The 17,921-nt window shown below is 37.8% G+C and overlaps 1 protein-coding gene across 2 annotated transcripts in view; it reads left to right on the top strand.

The window, feature by feature from the left end:
* Positions 1 to 17,921, top strand: part of ascc3 (activating signal cointegrator 1 complex subunit 3) — a 484,134-nt gene that overhangs the window by 147,333 nt on the left and 318,880 nt on the right. For both annotated transcript variants that reach the window (XM_069887454.1, XM_069887456.1), the window contains exon 13: positions 17,358 to 17,492. In XM_069887454.1, the coding sequence (XP_069743555.1) occupies positions 17,358 to 17,492 (135 nt within the window). The remainder of the gene's footprint in view (positions 1 to 17,357; positions 17,493 to 17,921) is intronic.

Genomic DNA, 17,921 nt, shown 5'->3' with positions numbered 1-17,921 from the left:
TGAACTGCATGAATTAGATTAATAAGTTTACAGACATTATCCACTGTTCGTCTTTTCTTAATAAATCCAGTTTGATCTTGTTTTACTATTTTAGGTGCACAATCGGCCAATCTGTTTGCTAATAATTTTGCTATTATCTTATAGCCTGAGTTAAGTAGAGATATTGGTCTATATGATGCTGGTGTTAATGGTTCCTTCCCCGTCTTTGGTATTACTGTAATTATTACTGTCTTACATGAATCTGACAAGTTTTGTGTTTCTTCTAGCTGGTTTATTACTTCCAGGAGAGGAGGAATTAATAACTCTTTAAATGTTTTATAAAATTCTTTTGGGAATCCATCCACTCCTAGTGTTTTATTGTTCGGCAGCTTTTTTAATATATCCTGTACTTCCTCTATTTCAAATGGTTTTATTAGTTTGTTTTGTTCCTCTTCCTTCAATATTGGCAGTTCAATTTTAGCTAAAAATTCCTCCATTTTATCATCCTGCCCCTCATTCTCAGTTTGGTATAATTGTTCATAAAATTCCTTAAAGTTTTCATTAATCTCTGTAATTTGTTTGTCCTTTTTCCTTGATGCTAATACAGTTCTTTTAGCTTGTTCTATTTTAAGTTGCCAGGCTAATATTTTATGTGTTTTTACTCCCAGTTCATAATACTTTTGCTTTGTTTTCATTATGTTCTTCTCTGCCCTATACATTCGTAATGTTTTATATTTTATTTTTTTTGTCGCCAATTCTCTCCTTTTCGTTATATCATCCCTTTTTACTAATTCCTTTTCTGTACTTACTATCTCTCTTTCCAACTGCACTATTTCCCGATTGTAATCCTTTTTCATCTTAGTTACATAACTTATTATCTGTCCTCTAATGAAGGCTTTCATTGCGTCCCATAATATAAATTTTTCTTTCACTGATTCTGTTTATTTCAAAACATGTTTTAATTTGGTGTTCAATAAACTCTCTAAATTCCTTCCTTTTAAGTAGCATGAAGTTTAACCTCCATCTATATGTTCTTGGTGGGATGTCCTCCATTTCTATTGCTAAAAACAGGGGTGAATGATCTAGCTCTATACTCAGTTTTCCTAACTCTCCCTTGAATATGGGCCGACAACAAAAGCATATCAATCCTTGAGTATGTTTTGTGCCTACTCGAATAATATGAATATTCCTTCTCTTTAGGATGTTGCCTCCTCCATATATCCATAAGTTTTATTTCCTGAATTGATTTAACCATAAATTTGGCTACTTTATTCTTTTTTATTGTCTTTTGTCCAGTTTTATCCAACATTGGATCCAAATTAAGGTTAAAATCCCTTCGTATCAATATATTTCCTTGTGTGTCTGCAATCTTCAAAAAAATATCCTGCATAAACTTTTGATCCTTCTCATTAGGTGCAAATATATTGAGCAAATTTCAAAATTCTGAGTATATCTGACACTTTATCATTACATACCTCCCTGTGGATCTATTATTTCCTCCTCTGTTTTGATTGGTACATTTTTGTTAACTAATATGGCTACTCCTCTAGCTTTTGAATTATAGGATGCTGCCGCTACGTTCCTACCCAGTCTCTCTTTAATTTGTTATGTTCTACTTCAGTTAGATGCGTTTCCTGCACGAATGCTATATCTATTTTTTCCTCCTTCAATAAATTTAGTAGCATCTTCCTTTTAATTTGGTTATGTATTCCATTAATGTTTATAATCATATAGTTCAATGTGGCCATCTTGCTTGCTTATATCTTGCTTACACCTCTTTTCCACCTCCTCGCCACCTCCACCCCCCTTTTTACCATTTTTATCTCTTAGTTTTCCCTTATTAAACTCAATGTACGACAACACATTTAAAACATAAAATATCCCAACAGTTCCCACACCCAATGATACCTTAACCCCAAATGCTCCCGCTCTCTGAATTGCCCCTTATCCCTTGCTGGGCAACCTCAACTCATCTTTCCATTTGGATTGCGATCTTGCTCGCAAGTGTCAACTGATGTTGCAGTGACGGTTAATCCCTCTCCAGCCCCCCCCAGAAAACACTTTTTTTACACATATAACAAAACTCTTTTTTTCCCCTTATTTCCTTCCTTCTCTTCTCTTTTCCCTCTTTAGTTCTTTACATATACATTGTTTTTGCATCTTTATATATACTTTACCGCCATTCTTCATTCTCGTTACATCTCTTCATCTCTTCTTCTGTCCTGCAAACGTTCTGCAAATTTTTGTGCTTCCTCCGGATCCAAGAACAGTCCATTTTGCTCACTGGGTATAAATATTTTAAGCATGGCTAGATGTCTTAACATGGATTTGAAACCTTTAAAATCGTTTTTGCTGTATTAAACTCCTTCCTCCTCTTTAAAACTTATGTATTCCAATGGCTGATTATCTTCTCTAAGTTTATTCCTTGTCCACTCCAGTATATTTACTCTTGTCATATATATCAAAAATGTTACTAAGATGGATGTGTCTGTGGTTTTGGAGCTAGTGCTCTGTGTGGCCTTTGTATTTCCATTTCTTCCTGCATTTCTGTCATTCCCAGGACTTTCAGGATCCATCCTTTTATGAATTCCTTCATGTCTGTGGCTTTTTCACCCTCCTTCAGGCCCACTATTTTTATGTTTTTTCGCCTACTATAATTTTCCAACATATCAATTTTCTGAGATAACAATTCTTGTGTCTCTTTAATTTTTTTGTCACTTTTTTCCAATTTTTCTTAAGTCATTTACTTCCATTTCTACAGCCATTTCCCTCTCTTCCACATTCTCTACTCTTTTCCCTATTTCTGTCATGACCAGCTCTAAACTTTGCATTTTATCTTTTGCTCTTTTCATTTTCCTTTAATTGCACTAAATTCTAATGATAACCATTCTTTTAATGATTTCATTTATTCTTCAAAAAAAGCTTTATCTATATTCTGTCCATCAGTTATACCTTCTATTTCTGTGAAGATCTTGGTCTTCTTCTTCCTCCTCTTCTGTGTCTGTATCTGTGTTTGTGTCTTCTTCTCTTCTTTGTGTCTCTTTTTTTTCTGATAAGCTGCTTATATATCTTTGTTGGGCCTCCTCTTGCTGGGCCTCTTGCTGTTGGGCCTCCCCTCCTGGGCTGCTCGTCTATCGGCCCTCCTATCGTTGATCATCTTGTCGGTCATCCCTCTGTCTTTCTCCCTCATCTGTTTCCTCACTCCCTCCTCTGCCGCCTTCCTCGTCCTCTAGCTGAGTGCCCTGATGTCGGGTGTCCCTCTGCTGTTTGCGCTGTGGCTGGCCGCTCTTCTGCTGAGCCCTCCTCGCGTCGGTGTCCTCTTTTACCTCCAAGAGCCATTTTTGAAGTCCACCGGTCAGGAGGTCCCGATTCCCCAGGGCAGGCACTAACCTCCTCACCACCATAGCTCCCTGTTCCTTTGTGCAGGTAAGGCCTTCTTCTTTCTTCTCCATCAAATTTTCTACTTTTTTTGGTTGTTTTTACTTTCTCCTTCTTGGGTGCCATCTTCTTTTTCTTCTCTGTAACTTTATCTTCTATTTCTTATATTTTATTTCCTAACTTTTTTCCTATTTTTTTGGAGAGAGCTGTTTTTCCCGACCGGCCATTACTCCATCACGTGACTCCTCCCCAGAGACTCATTTAAGGACTTTTAGTTTTGCACTTACCACTTTCTCGCTCTCTGTATTGCACATTCAGTTTGTTTACATTTCTCAATTTATTTACATGTGCACATTGAGACAGGTTTTTTTTCAGTGCCATTGAGAGGTAATTCAGCCTTGCCCACAGCAAAAAGAATTTCTGGGTTATATGTGATGTCATATATGTACTCTGACAATAAATGTGAAATTTGAATTTGAAAGTAATTCAATAAAGTAGATTTGAGGGCTACTGGGAGATAGTCATTGATCCAGCTCACTCTCCTCTTCTTGGGCACTGGATGATTGATGCTCTTTTGAAGTAATTAGGAAGCTCTGCCTACAGTAGTGACAGGTTGAAGATGTCCGTAAACATTCCGGTTAATTGGTTGGCACAGATTTTCGGTACCCTCCCAGGTATGCTATCAGTGCCTGTCGCCCTGCCAGGGTTCACCCTTTGAATGATGATCTGACGTCGGTCTCAGAGACATATATCACAAGATCAGGAATTCCTGAAGGCACCACTGAATTTTCCTCAAAGTGAACATAAAAGATGTTTAGCTCATTGAGGAGGGAAGTATCACAGCCATTTATAGTGTTCAGAAGTAAAGGCATGCAACCCTGCCATAGCTGACGAGTTTCGGACTCCATGTATCTCTAAAAATTGACCTTAATAATCAAAATTTATTAGAAATGAAGACATCAAGCTGAATTTCTGGAAAGTTTTGTAAAGTTTTGAGTGAAACATGATAGGCTTCAGATGCTCTGATTGCAGTAAACACATCAAAATGCTGGAGGAACTCAGCTGGTCTTTTCAGTATCTATAGGAGACAAAGATATATTGCCATCGTTTCAGGCCTGAGACCTTCTTCAAGTAAAAACCAGAAAAGGCAGAAGCCAGATATATCAGAAAATCTCAGAATTCAAACAATGGGAGAGGAATCCAGACCAACAAAAGGTGTTAATTGAACTTGACAAGGGACTACATGAGAATTTATCATGTGCACGCAATAGTGTAGGTCTCCCAGTGACCACCCATTTCAATTCTCCATCCCATTCCCTTGCAGACATGTCTGCCCATGGTCTCATGCACTGCCAGACTGAGACCACCTGTAATTTAGAGGAACAACACCTCAACTTCCAACTGGGCACCTTCCAACCAGAAGCCATTAATATCACTTCTCTGGATTTTGTTAAACCACCCCCTTTTTCCCCTACCATTCCTCCTTTCCCTGTGTCCTTTCACATAGATGTGGTAAATTCTCACGTAGTCCCTTGTCACATCCAATTGACACCTTTCGTTGGTCTGGATTTCTCCTCCCATTGTTTGAATTCCGAGACTAAGGATGTTCCGACAAATTTTATTGACCATCTCCCAAAGTTTTAGCATCGTCTCACAACGTTTAGCGGCTTGTAAAAATGTATAGCAACTGATAATAACGTTAACAATGTTTAATAAACTTTGGAAAATCAACTCAAGTTTTGAACTTCCATCCAATTCTTTTTAAAACACCTAAACCCAAGTACTTGAATCAGCTACCTTGCCTTTCTTCCAGCCAAGTGTCAGTAACAGCCACTACATCATAGTTCCACATACTGATCTATTCTCTTAGTTCATCCCCTTTATACCTAATACTCCTAGCAATGAAATAGACCAATTTCAAATTATCTAACTGGCTACCTTTATGTTTTTTCCCCAGTCTGTCCTTCCTCACCAACTCAGAGCACATAGCATCATGCCTTGAGAAAAAACACACAAATGGTGGAGAAACTCAGCAAGACAAAACATTGGTGATGTATCTTTACCTTTGCTACATAAAGCAGTATTTGATTTGCTGAGTTTCTCCAGCATTTCTGTATTTTTTCACTTAACCACGGTGTCAACAGAATCCTGTGTTTTACCTCTTGCGTCATGCTTTTTTTCCTTGTAACTTAATCTCTGCACTCACACTTTGATTCCCACCCCCCTCCCAAAGTAGTTTAAACCCTCTCCAACAGCTCTAGCAAAGCTGCCTGCCAGGATTTTGGTTTCCGCCTTCAGTTCAGGTGCAGCCCATCCTTTTTGTGCAGATCAGACCTTCTCCAGAAGAGATCCTGATGATCCAGAAATCTAAACCCCTGTTCCCTGCACCAACCCTTAAGCCATGCATTCATCAGGCACAACTTCCTGTTCCTGCCCTCTCTGGCACATAGCACATGCAGCAATCCTGAGATTACCACGCTGGGTTACTGCTTTATAAACTCACTATATTCTTTCTTCAGGACCTCATCCCTATTTCTATCTTTTTTTATTTTGAAAACTTTATTTATTTAAAGATTGTTAACAGAAACAGTATATGATCCAGTATAAGTAATTTTATATAATGATATATATATAAAAAAGAAAAATAAACACATAAGCACAAAAAAAAGAAGAAAAAGAAAATACCCCTCCCACGCTCCCACCCCATCAGCCAGCTCTCTTAAGGAGAGCTAAAAATGTTAAAAAATATATATATAATTCTTTTTAGTATATGCATATCCCCAACCAACCAATTTTCCCCTGCAACCGCTGCAACCGTGTCTGCCTGTCCCGCATCGGACTTGTCAGCCACAAACGAGCCTGCAGCTGACGTGGACTTTTACCCCCTCCATAAATCTTCGTCCGCGAAGCCAAGCCAAAGATATTCCAAATACGGTAGCCACTTATTAACGAAAAAAGAATAATTATCATGTAGGTTGTATATAATTTTTCCATAACAATACAAGCTTTCATTTCATTATGCCATCGCGTCATATTAATCAGAGTATTATCCTTCCATGTACTAGCTACACATTTTCGAGCTACAGACAGTACTAAACGTACAAATGCAATTTGAAACTTATCCAACCCTAATCCCTTTAAAGGAACCGTGTAACCCATAAAAAAAATAGATGGGTCCAATGGTAACTTAATATATAATTTTTCCGAAATTAACCTAATTTCTTACCAAAACGGTTGTACATGAACACAAGACCAAACAGCATGTAAAAAAAGTACCAGTACATACACCACATCTAAAACAAGAATCCGAATTACTAAAACCATATTTTTTCAATTTCTCTGGAGTTAAATATAACTGATGTAAAAAATTATAATTAACCATTCCATATCGTACATTCATCAGTTTAGTTACACTATCGTAGCACATATCTGCCCAATAGTCTTCAGGAAAAACAAAAGCTAAATAATTATCCCATTCTGGTTTATCCGTATTATCTTGTAACATAACAGAAATATAACCCTTTTTTGGTATCGAAGAAATCAGATTCAAACTTCATCAATACAGGCAAAATCATCTCTCTACCATAAATATCTTTCACCAAATCTCAAAGTGGATAATAAACAAACAAAGAGTTTTCAGCAATATCAAAACGTTCCCTCAATTGATTGAAGGAAATAAACTATCATTCTTCAAAATAATCCTTCAATGTCTTTATACCTTTAGAATCCCAACTCTTTAAATGATTATTAAACATTGAAAATGGAATAAGCTGATTGTTATATAATGGGGTTAAAATTGACAATTTACCTTTTTATCCTAAAATCTTATTTCTTTTAGTCCATACCTTTAATAGATGCTTTAATATCAGCATATTATATTCCCGCAACAAATTTATATTCCATCGAAATATAAATTGATGCACCTCAACTTCAAAAATTCAAGCCATCTCCACTTTCGCCCAACTTGGGGGTTGGTCTAAATCCATCAATCTACATTCAATAAAGAAATAGGTCTATACGAAGACACTTTCAACGGATCTTTATCTTTTTTCGGAATTACAGTAATTAGAGCACTGGAGCAAGATTCTGGTAACTTGTGCTCTTCAGTTACTTGTTTTAATACATCCTCAAACACAGAGGATAAGTCTTCATAAAAAAAATTATAAAATTTCACAGAGGATCCATCATCCCCTGGTGACTTTCCATTTGTCATCTCCTGTATAGCTTCCTTAATCTTAAAATCTGTAAATGGAGCTTCCAATTCCATAACATCTACCTCCTTTAATGCTGGTAACGTTAATTTAGATAAATAAAATTCAATAAAACCATTAACCTGTTTCCCCTCAGAAGTATATAATTTTTGATAAAATGAATAAAACTGGTCATTAATTTCCTGAGGTTTATAGGTAACTATTGAATTATTTTTAACAGCATTAATAATCCGCAAAATCTGTTCCGTCTTTAATTGCCATGCAAGTACCTTATGTGCCCTCTCACGCAACACATAATAGCGCTGTTTAGATCGATTTATTAAACACTCAAATTGATGTTTGCAATGTGTTATAACGTAATTTCAAATTAGCCAAAGCGACTTTTTAAAAATCTTCTGTCACATCTTTCTGAAATTCCTTCTCCAACTCAGCAATTTGTTTCTCTAGCTCTGAACACTCTGCCATATATTGTTTCTGAACTTTAGTAGGATAACAAATGATCTGCCCTCTTAAATAAGCTTTCAATTCATCCCATAATACAAAATGACTGTCTACAGAATTAGCATTCTCAGCCAAGAGCAAAGTAATCTGTTCTTTAACAAAAGTAACAAACTGTTTTTTTTTTCAACAACATTGTATGAAATCTCCATCTATAAGATGTATGTACCACTTCTTAACTTACACAAGAAAATTATAATAAAGAATGATCCGATATATCCCTACTTTTATACTCCGTCTGTAATACTCTTCCTTGTAAATGTGCCGATACTAAAAAGAAATCTATTCTGGAAAATTAATCATGTCAAGAGAAATAAAAGGAAAAATTCTTTTCCGTAGGATTAACTCTTCTCCAAATATCCACCAAATTTAAGTTTTTCATCAAAGCGCCAATTCATATCACCATCTTTGATTTCTTTATACTTTTTGGAGATCTGCCTAATAAAGGATCCAAAACACAATTGAAATCTCCCCCAACTAAAATATTTTCATTAGCCTGGTTTAACAACAAAAAAGTTTCGGAAATAAGCACTCATCGTCTACGTTAGGTGCATAAGCAAGGTCCAAGATTCAGCAAAAATTTTACAATTCACCCTTAAAATCCTCCCAGCATTTCCTTCCATAGATTGTAATTCAAAAGGCAAATTCTTATGATTTAAAATCGCTACACCCCTCGCCTGAAAATTAAATGAAGAAGAAAACACATGACCAACCCAATCTCTCTTCAATTTGAGATGTTCTTTTTCGGTCAAATGTGTTTCTTGCAAAAAAGCAATATCAATTTTGTACCTATTTACAAATTTTTGGAGGTACAGGGATTGATGGGGAGTAATCAGCATGGTTTTGTCAGGGGTAGATCATGCTTGACAAACCTGATTGAGTTCCTCGAGGGGGTTACAAAAAAGGTTGATGAAGGGAAAGCTGTGGATGTTGTCTATTTGGACTTTAGTAAAGCTTTTGACAAAGTTCCCCACAGGAGGTTAGGAAAAAAGGTGGAGGCATTAGGTATAAATAAGCAGGTAGTGAAATGGATTCAGCAGTGGTTGGATGGAAGGTATCAGAGAGTAGTGGTAGAAAATTGTTTGTCCAATTGGAGGCCAGAGACTAGTGGAGTTCCTCAGGGTTCGGTCCTGGGTCCACTATTATTTGTTATATATATTAACGATCTGGATGTAGGGGTAGAGAATTGGATAAGCAAGTTTGCGGATGAAACAAAGATTGGTGGTGTTGTGGACAGTGAGGTAGATTACCGTAGATTAAAAGGTGATTTAGGAAGGCTGGAGGTGTGGGCTGAGAAATGGCTGATGGAATTTAATACAGATAAATGTGAGGTGCTACATTTTGGAAAGGCAAATTTAAATAGGTCATATACATTAAATGGTAGACAATTGAGGAGTGCAGAGCAACAAAGGGATTTAGGAGTTATGGTAAATAGTACCCTCAAGGCTGATACTCAGGTAGATGGTGTGGTGAAGAAGGCATTTGGAATGTTGGCCTTCATAAATCAGAGTATTGAATTCAAGAGTAGGGAGGTTATGATGAAATTGTACAAGGCATTGGTGAGGCCAAATTTGGAGTACTATGTACAGTTTTGGTCACCAAATTATAGGAAAGATATAAACAAAATAGAGAGAATGCAGAGAAGGTTCACGAGAATGTTGACAGGATTTCAGGGTCTGAGTTACAGGGAAAGATTGTGCAGACTGGGGCTTTTTTTCTCTGGAGCGTAGAAGATTGAGAGGGGACTTGATAGAGGTGTTTAAGATTTTAAAAGGGACAGAGTAAATGTGGATAGGGTTTTTCAATTAAGAAAGGGGGAGATTCAAACTAGAGGACATGGTTTAAGATTGAAGGGGGAAAATTATAAGGGGAACATGAGGGGAAATTTCTTTACGCAGAGAGTGGTGGGGATGTGGAATGAGCTTCCGGCAGATGTGGTCGAGGCGGGATCATTGGTTACATTTAAGGAAAGACTGGATTGTTACATGGATAGGAGGGGACTAGAGGGGTATGGACTGGGTGCTGGTCAGTGGGACTAGGAGGGTGGGGATTTGCAACGGCATGGACTAGTAGGGCCGCACTGGCCTGTTCTGTGCTGTAAGTGGTTATATGGTTATATAGTTATTTTCTTAATATAACCCAAAACTCGTTTCTACTTAATCGGATTATTTAACCCCTGGACATTGAAAGTTGCAAATTTCAAATTAGACATCCCGACAAATTAACAATATAATAATTCACTACAAAATATTGCTCCCTTTCTAATGTCCTAAAATCACAATCCCTCCCCTAAATATCAAAAAAAGAAAAAAATTATTTAAATAAAAAATTATTTACCTCCCAAAAAAAACTACCCAAAGGTAGTAACACCCTAATAAACTGGGCGTAGTAAATGCCACTAGTGGCAGATGACTATCAAAGATTTCAGTGCAATCCCCCCCCCCCCCCCCAGCCAGAAATACATTCATTATTCATTCAACACAATCAAATACAGTAAATATATTCAACCCACTGACTCCAATCCCAATCATTGTTCCGGGTCTTCAATATCAATAAGACGTTGAGTTAACACTTCTTTCTATGTTTCCCATTCTTCCCATTCCCATTCTCATTTCCATTTCCATTTGCCCTTCCTTTAGATGACGGCGGTGAAGATCGATCATTTCCTTGTAAATCTGTTAATGAATTGGCAAAAATTAATGCATCGTGATCATTTTCAAAAAATTGAGATTGAAAATTACCATAAAAGACTTTTAACACTGCAGGGTAACACAAAGCAAATTTGTAACCCTTCCGCCACAATACTTCTTTAGCCGAATTTCATTCCCGGTGTCGCCTAATAATCTCCTGACTCAAATCTGCATAGAAAAATACTCTATTATTTTGAATCATCATTGAAGTTTGACTTTGTTGTGCCGTCTGCACGACCAGTTGTAGTATCATCTCTCTGTCCAGATATTCCAAACAATGAATTGAAACCGCCCTTTGCGGTTGTCCCGGAAGCAGTTTCTTCCGTAACCCTCTATGTGCCCGCTCCAATTCTTGGCCCTCCGAAAAAAAAAACTCCTTGCCCAACATCTCGGGAATCCATTTCTTCAAAATTTTTATCGGATCGGAACCTTCAATATCTTCTGGAAGACCCACTATTTTCACATTATTCCTCTGACTTTGGTTTTCCAGTGAATCAATTTTCTTCAATAATTCTTTCTTCTGAATTCCCCAATCCACAAAAGAATCTTCCACTTTCTCCATTTTTTCCCTATTACATTCAACTTGATTTTTACATTCAAGAAAAGCTGCTTCAATTTTCTTAAAATTATCTTTCAGTACCTCCTTTCGAGGCCTACCTTCTCTGCTCTCTACTTTCTTTTGTTCCTGCATACTGCCCAGTAGAGGTAAGTCTTTGCCCTTGAGGCACCGTGCTTGTCCGGTAAGACCAGGGACTGCGCGCGTGTGCGTTTCAGCACTGGCCGAGCTCGTCGTCAAGCCAGCGCCATCTTGCGGAGGCAAGATCTGCGCCGGCATCATACTTAGCCGGGCAGAAATCCTCTGTGCCTTGGGAATTCCCGATGTTGACTCCGTGGTTTCAACTGGGCAGGTAGGCCTCAATTCTTCTCCACTTTATGTGGTAGTTTCTTCTGCAATTGAGCTTTCATTTTTTTTTTACATTAGTAGCCATTATAACCCACTAGCATTCCAAAAAGTAAAAATACAACTTTTAATCACTTTTAGAAAATTTTTAAAATGGGTACTTAAAAAGCTAGCTGAGGAAGGGTAGGATCGCACGTTTGTCCTCTACGCCATTTTGCCATGCCCCCCCATCCCTATTCCTATCTATGTCATTGGTCCCCACATGGACCACGGCATCCGTCTGCTCGCCCTCCCCCTCCAGAATGCTCAGTTAAATTATGTTGAAATGTGTTGTTCGTCAGCATGCAAATGCTACTCCTGGACAACAGCAGATGGCAGATTTGCCCCTGGATAGTCTCTCCCAATGGAATTAATTATTTTGGACTCTTTGGAGTAAAGTGTGGAAGGAATGTCATGAAATGCTATGATGTTATTTTCACATGTTTAATCATAAGACCAATTCACATTAAAGTGCCATCATCACTTGACACAGTCTCTTTCATTAATGGCTAGCGTTTTATTGCCAAGCATGGTCAGGTAAAAAGAACTATGATCTGACACTAGTACTAACTTAGTGGGGGCTCAACATGAATTAAAGAAAGTACTTAAGGACTGGAATCAGATTCATTATGTACTACTCCAGAAAGGCGACAATTGGATCTTCAATCACCCTTCTAACGCACACCATGGGATATATTGATTAGATCAGTGAGAAAGGTTCTCAATTCCATCCATGATGGACAAAGTCTTAATGAGGAGGGTCTTCAGACAGTTCTATGTGAAACTTGAAGGTATCCTCACAGTCATCCAATCACTAAGACTTCGACAGAATAAAGCACTTACCCCGAATCACCTTTTCCTTCTTAAGACTAAGTCTTTGTTGCCACTGGAGCAGTTTCAGAAGGAAGACATATATGCAGGCCAAGGGGGGAATTTATATCGAATTTGTTCTGGAAAAGATGAGTGAAAGAATATCTTCCACTGTTGTAGGAGCGACAGAAATGGTCTAAGATGGGGCACAGTTTCACAGCTGTGGATGTCATGACCATTGTGGACAATACATCATCTCAAAATTCCTGGTTGATGAGGAAGATTGTTGATACCATCCAAGACAAAAGGGGTCTTGTACATCAAGTTCAGATCAAGCAAAAACTAGCTTTTTGAACAGACCAATTACCAAAATCTGTCTTTTGCAAGAGGCAAAATGTTTTGATAATTGACTTTAACTTTCTTTTGAAATTTTACCAATATTTTCTGCTATGTACTATGTTTGATTTTTTTTCCTTGTGATTGTAATTATTTTTATGCATAATAATAAAGGGCCAGTATTGAAAGGGTTAACATGTATTTCGTGCTTACAAGCAAATTCTGTTTGTGGTTTTCAAGATGTTGTTAACATATTTTTGCTGTCATCTACAAGGTTAGCTAGCTTTTCTTTATTTGCTAAGGAGATAAAGATGCTCAGTTTAGTTCCTTTGTTTTATGAAATGGAAGGAATTAGAATGTTCTGACATTTGTTATTGACCATCTAACAAAGTTTTACACAATGTGTAATAGCTTGTTAAAATATTTGGCAACTGATAATAATGTTAACAACGTTTAATGGACTTTGGAAAACTCAACTGAACTTTAGTACGGATTTGTTTGAACGAGTCATAGACAACAACAACATTCTGATATCCTCCAAGCAACTAAAAAGGAAAATAATTGCTACACATGTATTTACTACAATCACAGAATCTGTAGACTTTTGTGTTTTATACAAGCTTTAGCAAACAGGGCCTGACAAAGTGGTGCAGTGTTGGAGGTGACAGATGCACTATAAGAAAAGGCTTCAGGTAACAGGCATAGGGAAGAGGTGAGGTCAAGTGCACAGACTGAGCAGTTGGAATGGTAGTCAGGGCAGTGGTAGGTTGTGGGAAATCAGTGACAGATCAAGTGTCCCTTATGACTTCACGTGCGAGAACTGCATCCAGCTGCAGCTCCTAACAGACCACATTAAGAATAAAACATGAAAATCTGTGGACTCCATGGTTGAAGTAAAAACACAATGCTGGAGAAACTCAGCAGGTCAAACAGTATCCTTTTTATAGCAAAGATAAAATTCCTTAACCAATGTTTCAGGCTTGAGTCCTTTAAGACTATGTTAGGAAACTGGAGCTCAATGAACTCCAGATAATTTGGGAGGCTGAGGCAGTGATATTCAAGAGTTACAGGAATGCAGTAAAACCGAGGAGGCAGGAAGTGGATAGATGGTTGACAGTCAGGAGAAGGAAAGGGAACAGGCAGACAGTGCAGGGCATCTAAAAGGCTGTCCCCCTCAAAAACAAGTGTACTCCTCTTGGTTCAAGAGCAGTTTTTTCCCATTAAAAGTCTCCTAGCAAGGCACCTGGGAGGCAACTTTCTATCTGAGAGTCTCAATCTTTTCCAGAGAATCACATGTGTGTTGCTCTAAACAATGGATCCCCTCTCACAATTGTTTTCCTCTTCTCCACCTATCTCTTCTAAGCCACAGAACTAGACTCTGTGTCAGAGATCTAGCTGCTGCAGTTTTTCCCTGATAGATCATTCTCCTCACTCCTCCATCCCCACCCTCTTAAATGTATCTAAAATGGGATATTTGTTACTGAGGAAAACAGGCCCGGGGAGGGAAAAGGAACAGACAGTCTGATTTAAGATTTTTGAAGTTAAGATGGTGGAATCTATACTGTACTTCGAGTTTTGGCTAGGTTAGCCTATGATCCTCAGTGTCTCCCCACAGTACTGAATCAGTCCTCACACTAATTCCACTGCAATGCCCCGCTCTTTCCCAACAGCCCGCTATCACTCCCCACACTGATTCCACTGCACTGCCTTGCCCTGCTCTTTCCCAACAGCCCATTATCGGTTCCCACACTGATCCCACTGCACTGCCCTGCTGTCTCCCGACAGCCCACAATCAGTTCTCACACTGATCCCACTGCACTGCCCCACTCTCACCCGACAGTCCCCTATCAGTCCCAACATTGATCCCACTGCACTGTCAAGCTCTCTCCTGACTGCCAGCTACCAGTCTTCACACTGATCCACTTCATTGTTCCACTCTTTCTCAACAGTCCACACACTGATCCCATACCTTTTTTCAACTTAATTTTTTTTTACTTACGATGGATGCTGGGACGTAACCCCATTGTAAGTTGAGGACTACCTGTATATGACAACATGTGGAATCTCTTCAAGCTCCTTAGAAGTTATGCCACCTTCATGGTTGCTCAATATGCTGGCCACAGAAGAGTTCCTTGATGCCCAGGAAATTGGAACTACTAACCCTCTACACTGCTGTTCTGCCAAAAGAAATAATTGCATGGTTTGTTGGCTTCCCATTCAAAAGGCTTATTGATGTTGAGAGCAATTTTATTGTTCTGGCTTCTCACAACCAGATTTATATTCTGAGTCATCATTACCTGTTATTCACCCAAATTTATCTGGTAACATCCTCACTAAATTTATATATTGAGTTGGAGCCGATCTTGGCTATGCAAAGGTGGGTATAGAGGGAATATTGATATTGATGAAAGCATGTTGGTAATGGCCGCCTGAAGGTTGTATCTGGTCTTCGTGTTTGTCTTTGAATCGTCTGATGATTACAGATCTGGTTTTCAGTGGGTGGCCCTGGTTCATCCATAGTTTCTTGTTGGAGGGCACTTAGTAGGAACACACTCATCCAGGTATTTTGTGATGAGGTCGATAATGGCTGTGACATTTTAATTTGGGTCCACTGCCATGTCCTTGAACATGGCTCAGTCTACTAACAATCACCAAGCCTCATTTCTGTCTCCCCTAACCAATCTTGTCTACTGGTGCAGTGCTTTTCGATTTCCTCCTCTATGCATTTAAACCATTTTTTTCAATCTTGTAATAAGAGTAAAATATTTCATGATTCATTAATGACTGAATATATTATTAGTTTGTTGCTGGGTAGCATTGGGGTGATTATTCATTGAAATTAATAAATTTAGCAAGTGTCAGACTTGATGGGCCAATGGGCCAACTTCTGCTGCTATATCTTGTTTGTGAGGCAATGTGAATAGCTTAGCAAACAGATATTTCTGACTGGTAGAGAAAGTTCTCAGAAATGGAGCCTGTATTACATTCCTGGAGGTTTGAAATGTAGCAGGTGAATGCATTGTAACTTTAAAAGTCCCTATTTAATAGAAGGATTCTCTTGATGTTTTGTATTTGGTTTGATTGTTGATTGTTAAATATATTTAACATGATAAATAAAATATTACAAAAAAAAACCCCTATTTAAATGGTTGGATGGTGTTGCTAATAAATACAACAGTTACATTTGTGGATAAGGCACAGCATCATGTTGTTTGTTAAACTACTTTATTTTGCATAAATTTTATGAAACCCAAATTTTGATTATCTCTGAAGTAACTTATTATAGTCTTCCTCTGAATTAGATAGTAACTTGAATATAATGTTTTTAATCAACTTAGTTTTATGAATTTTAATGAAACACTTTTATCTTCTTAATGCTAAATATTACAAAACATTTCTGCCTGAACGAGTATTGGTGAATTGAGATTTTTTTTCTTACGCACTGTTTGAACAATTATAGTTAATGCTCCATTGCAAAGATTTTTATTTATTTTTTTTCAAGATGATTTGAATCACAAATGGGGTATGTTGGGTTGGATCTTGACTGGTCCATAGAGAATTACTTGCAAGTTGTGGAGCATGTGACTGCACACCTCACCATGAAGATGCTGGAGGGCAGAGATGGCGACATTCAGCCCCTCAGTATGCCCCTAGACTTGCAATTCATAAATCTTTTACTGTTATATACACAAGATGAACCAATTTTGTTTTACTTTGTTTGCCTTTTTAAGGCATTCATTACTGAATCTGCGAGCATTTTATAAATGACTGAACTTGGGGGCCGGAAATGTTTCATGTTTGACCCTTCAGCTTTACGTTGCACAGAGCTGGTGAATTTAATGTAGCACCGTTCATTTGAATGAGGTTGCAAACTTTGATTATAAAGATTAATATAGCAGTTTCTTTTCCTGCATTTTAATGTTTGTTTTACTTAATGGTTGTCTAAAGTTTTAAACGTTAATGTTTAATTTACTTTTATTAATGTTTTAATTAATTGATTTCACTGATTTTTTTTCAGTCTTGGATTCTGTCATTTGCATGTGATTTGCATAAGTCAATGCCTCTAAACTGCAGATAATTAACATCCAAAATAAAAATTGAAAATGCAGTAATCTAAATAGATTGAGCAACATCTAAGGAGAGGCAAACATGATAACTGTTTTCGGTCAATGGGCTTCATAAAAACTGAATGTTATTCACTAATGACTATGAAGATTTCATCTGTAATAATGAAGGTTTCCTTCGGTACATTGCCAAAACCACATAAGCATTAAAAAAAATTTTTAAAAAATCTCTTCTCATAAATCTCTGCTAATTGAATTTCTATTTATCACTGGAATAAATTGCTAAACTTAAGGCAGCCACTTGAAACATTAACTGTTCCCCTTGCTATAGATACTGCCTGATCTACAATGTATTTTAAACATTTTCTGTTTTTCTTTGAATTAGAATACATCGTTTTTTTAAAATTGTGCTTTGTGCTTAGTTTTGTTAAATGGTTTTTTTTACCCCCAGGTGATGGTATTTGTGCATGCAAGAAATTCAACTGTACGAACAGCCATGGCTCTTCAGGAAATGGCAAAAAACAGGGGTGAGATCATGTACTTTGTACCAAACCAAAGTGCAGATTACGGTTCAGCTGAGAAACAGGTGAGTCATTTACTTTATTGAGTTAAAATTTACACGTGGAAAACCCCAAATATACTCTGCAACAGTTTATGCAAAAATAAAGAATAATGGCAAATGATTTATATTTCAGGCTGGATGGAATCATAAATATGTGCCCCCAGTGGTTGATATTGACAATAGACAGTAGATGCTGGAGTAGGCCAATTGACCCGTTGAGACAGCACTGCCATTTTTCAGATCATGGCTGATCATTCTTCGTCAGTAACCATTCCCTGCCTTATCCCCATTACCCTCAACGCCTCTGCCCACATGAGCCTTATCTAACTCCCTTTTGAACATATCCAGCGAATCTACCCCCACCACCCTTTGCAGCAAAGAATTCCACAGATCCACACTTCTCTGGGTAAAAAAAAAATTCTCCTCATCTCCATCCTAAAGGGCCTCCCCTGT

Source organism: Narcine bancroftii, chromosome 6 (assembly GCF_036971445.1).
Source record: "Narcine bancroftii isolate sNarBan1 chromosome 6, sNarBan1.hap1, whole genome shotgun sequence".
Taxonomy (NCBI): Eukaryota; Metazoa; Chordata; class Chondrichthyes; order Torpediniformes; family Narcinidae; genus Narcine; species Narcine bancroftii.
The sequence above is the reverse complement of the archived record's forward strand: the minus strand, read 5'-3'. Positions and strand labels throughout refer to the sequence as shown.